Here is a 4,135-nt window from a genome sequence, read left to right as displayed (position 1 = left end):
AATATTTTAATAGTCCTAAAAGCAGGATTTATTTGCTTTATGCAGCAAAGAATTTCATGTGAACTATTACCCAGGCATGTTCTTAACAGGTTTCATGAAATTCACCCTAATGTTTGTGAAAAGGCTGAACAATATTCATAATTTATTTGAATGTTCACATCACCCAGCCTTATACAGAAGGGCATTACAGCCTACAGGTGTTTTGAGTATATTGAGGATATAGTTTGAGTGTATTTCGGGTCTTTTTTCTGTTGTGTTGTCCTCACGTCTCTCTTCTGGTCTGGTTGCGTTCTCCTCAGTTGCCTGTCCGAGTTTAAAAGCCCGAGGTGTGACGAGAGAGCTAACCCATGCGATCACTACTGTCAGAACCAGGGCGTTTGTTCCCTCACCACCTATAACAAACCTCGCTGCAAGTAGGTCTTCCTGGTTCATTCAGTTTCCAAAACATTCCAGAACATTCCCACAATCCCATCCGCCGCGGTCAGCATGTGTCTGGGCTGTTCGTGGAATAAAAACGCACAAACATCGCAAACCAACTCGCACAGCTTCCAAGAGCACGTTTCACATTTCGCATTGCACTCCGCTTTTCCGGACACACGCCGCCATCTCTCCGCACCATGCTGTAGGTGTGCGTTTCTCAGTGTTTGTTTCATTTGTATGTTTGTCATGACTGGTATTTTTGAATATGTAATAGTGGTTATCGTTCTGCATATGCTGAGGACAAACTGTCTTTGATTGCTCTTCTGGTATCCATTATTTATCATCTTTTTTTGTTGGAAAATTCATAATTTCCTTTATTTGTTCTCTTTCCATTTTGCTGCTCTTTTGTTTTTCCATATTTGACACGTTTTTCTGCTTTTCGTTTCTTTCTTTTTTTGAACGTTGCTCATGTTTAAACAGGGCACTTTTCACAAATATGGTACACATGGTGTGTCATAATGTTTTTTCCTCGCAAAAATAAATAAATAAATAATGGAATTTATTTATTTATTTTATTTGTTTATTTATTGTTTATATGTTGTTTATTTATTTGTTTGTTTGTGAAGCCTATTAAATATGTTTTTTATAAACTAATATATAACATCAAATGGACCCAGCATGAAAACCTGCTGTATTTCAACGTAGAAACATTTATGTATCCTCCCCTTAAAATGGTCAGTTTATAAAGTTATGGCATTATTGATTAAGTCTAACAATTAAAATCTGTTGCATAACATCACATATATCAATATCATATCAAAATAATATTTGAAATAAATAAAATATGCTATGCATATATATACACACACACACATCACACAAATAATTTTGATATTTATTTATAATCACTACAAAATGTATTATATGTTGTGTATGTACTGGTTTTAAACGTTATTTATTATTTTGTTATGTATTAGATTAATATCATATTTATTGCATTGCTATATTATATATATATATATATATATATATATATCTTTCACAATTTCACAATCTTTTTTATTTGTAGGATATCTAAATAAATTTGTAAAATTATAATTGGTACCCTATCCATGAAAATTTCCTCAGACATTTCCAAGCATTTAGTTTTATCCAGCAGAAGAATTTTATCTAGAGGGATGTTCCCACCACGATCTGTTTCTTCTAGATGTTCTGTCACCTCCTTCAGACAGCAGTGCATCCATGTGCATCCTCCTGCAGGAAACAGAATCCCTGTCCACAGGAAGTTTGATTAAATATTGCTTTTGAACAGTTTCATTCACGCCACCATCTCTCATAAGCGCATTCTCTCTCACATCCCTGGAGTTCTGCTGTGGACGCATGCCGTTTGGATCCAGGAAGTCCCTTGTCACACAAACACACACTTTGCATGTGTCTCAAGTAAAAACAATGCATCCCTTGGGCTGGATTTTACACCTCCTCCTGTGATTTAAACTGCGTGTGTCATTAAACCTTGCTTGTCAAAACCAAAATCATTATAACAAATGATACCATAATAATGAATAAAGGAAACCCAGAGAGAGAAAAAAAAACTAATTAGTGAGGTATAAGGGGTAAATTAAAACCATTATTTTGTATAAATCTAATCAAATGATTATTTGAAGAAGTCGATGCATTGTAAATTTCACCAGCTGTGATTTTTGTTTCTTTGTTCACAGGTGCTCTGCAAACTGGTCAGGAACACAGTGCGAAAGACCCACACCCAAGACCAACCGCTCAGAAAACTTTAGCGGGAGTGAGTATCACAAACACACATACTTGTGAAACGTCATCACAATCACAGTTAGATTCCAATGGTGTTTGTTTTTAGCACATCGCTAAGCTAATGGCACAAATATATCAAACAATTTATGTAATGCCATAAATATTGGGTGAAATGTTGTTTGTAATTAGATCATTCTTATTATTTAAGAAGAATTTAGAATTATGTTATACTCAGCACTTCCCATATAGTCCACCATTTTGGATGATCATTGCAATGCATTCTGGGATTGCCTTATTTAAGCAAATTAGAATTTGGCCAAAACAAAGCATGTTTAAAGTGGTGTAATTCCTTAATTTGACGTTAGTCAGTCAGGAGAGAAAACTGAGTTTGTAGTGATTAACATTCCCCTAATCGTCAGTCAAACAGTGTCAGACAGTTCATTCATTTCATTTTTTGAAAAGAAGAGTTGACATTTTAGCCATGTTAGCTAAGAGAGGTTAGCCGTTAGCATCAAGTGTATGAAAACTTTTGAAATTTGAAAATCATGGTAAATTGTACTTATTTTGTCTTCTGGAAAAATGTAAGTATCTCTTGTAGCTTCTGAAGGGCAGTACTAATGTACACATCTTCATTCTGTTCAAAAGTTTTCACCCCCCCGGCTCTTAATGTATCACTAAATATATAATGTATACAAAGTATGTGCATTTGCATTCATATCACTTCCATTTTATGTAGATAAATTGTACCTAAATAAATGTAAAATACATTAATTTTTTTCTGTTCTTTTTTTTTTCAGGAAGTATTGCCATAATAGTGCCTCTAGTTCTTCTTGTATGCATTATCGCCGCTGTTGCAGTGGGACTCCTTATTTGCAAAAGATGTCAAAGGTAAACACATAAACAAATCTGTAATTAGCTGGATTAGATGTCTAATCAGAATATTACACATCTGATTTATTGATAATGCTGTAGAAAATCTCGTAAGCCAGCTGTGCTTCAGCGTTTAACTGTTGTGCTAAATGTTCCTGTGAAAACTATACAAAGATAATACACATTTATCCCTTCACAGAGGTAAGCAGGTTCAGCGGCAGCCCATGGCGAATGGTGGCTTGAATGTGGAGATCGGGAATCCGTCCTATAACATGTACGAAGTTGACCACGACAATCACGTAGATGTGGGAAGCTTTCTTCACCCCAGCTTTACCCTTGACCCTCATAAGGTACTAAACGAATAGGAACTGTAAGTTCTTAACATGACTTTATGGATTTAACTGACGAACTGTAAGTGGTTTTGACGTAAATTACGTAATTTGTTGGTCTTAACTTTTTTTTTGTCAATCTAATTGTGAATGACCATGTGTCAAAATCTGTGAAATGACAGTGCTTTCTCGTGAACATTGGTGTAAATTATTCATAAAACAATTCCCACATTTTTTCGTGTTAAGTTCAAAATGGCAATTTATGTAAGAATAGTTCAACATTTTTCCATAAATTTGTTCTGCTGGTAATTTATAAAGTTTTTTTTTTTTTTTTTGCCATTTCTGTTCGTTTTAGTTTTTGTTTTAATGTGTCTAGAAAGTTTTTAGTTTTAGTTATTTTTAGTAGCCTACCTCAACTTTAAGCGAAAAATGAAACTAGCTGAAATAAAAGTTTACTTTTCTATATCTTATTTTCAGTTAATATTTAAGTAATGTTTTTTAAAAGTTAACAAAAATAGCTCTGATTTTTCCACATTCAAACAAATGAAAATAACAAATTTAGCAAAACAACAAATCATGAGATAGCTCAGATTCAGTATCCAAAAATGTCCTGAAGTGTTCCATATGGTGTGAGGTTTCTATGTGTCTAAAGTCTCCATGTGTTTTGCTTGGTTTAGTAAAACAGAAAATGTTCTTTGTTCTCTTTTATTTATCCAGTGTCCCACAAGGACATTTAGTCTTATGGGACCGAT

General features: G+C 34.1%; 1 protein-coding gene across 1 annotated transcript; it reads left to right on the top strand.

Moving 5' to 3' along the window:
• Positions 1 to 299: 299 nt before the first annotated feature.
• Positions 300 to 3,404, top strand: LOC107731697 (low-density lipoprotein receptor-related protein 1B-like; the record flags this gene model as incomplete). Its single annotated transcript, XM_016542844.1, has 4 exons — positions 300 to 413; positions 2,139 to 2,215; positions 2,982 to 3,072; positions 3,254 to 3,404. Coding segments are annotated over 4 exons (433 nt in total), but the record flags the coding sequence as incomplete, so codon positions are not given.
• Positions 3,405 to 4,135: the final 731 nt, after the last annotated feature.

This window comes from Sinocyclocheilus rhinocerous, unplaced genomic scaffold (assembly GCF_001515625.1).
Source record: "Sinocyclocheilus rhinocerous isolate Xijiao unplaced genomic scaffold, SAMN03320098_v1.1 scaffold21953, whole genome shotgun sequence".
NCBI classification, from domain to species: domain Eukaryota; kingdom Metazoa; phylum Chordata; class Actinopteri; order Cypriniformes; family Cyprinidae; genus Sinocyclocheilus; species Sinocyclocheilus rhinocerous.
This window is presented reverse-complemented; position numbering and strand designations above follow the sequence as displayed.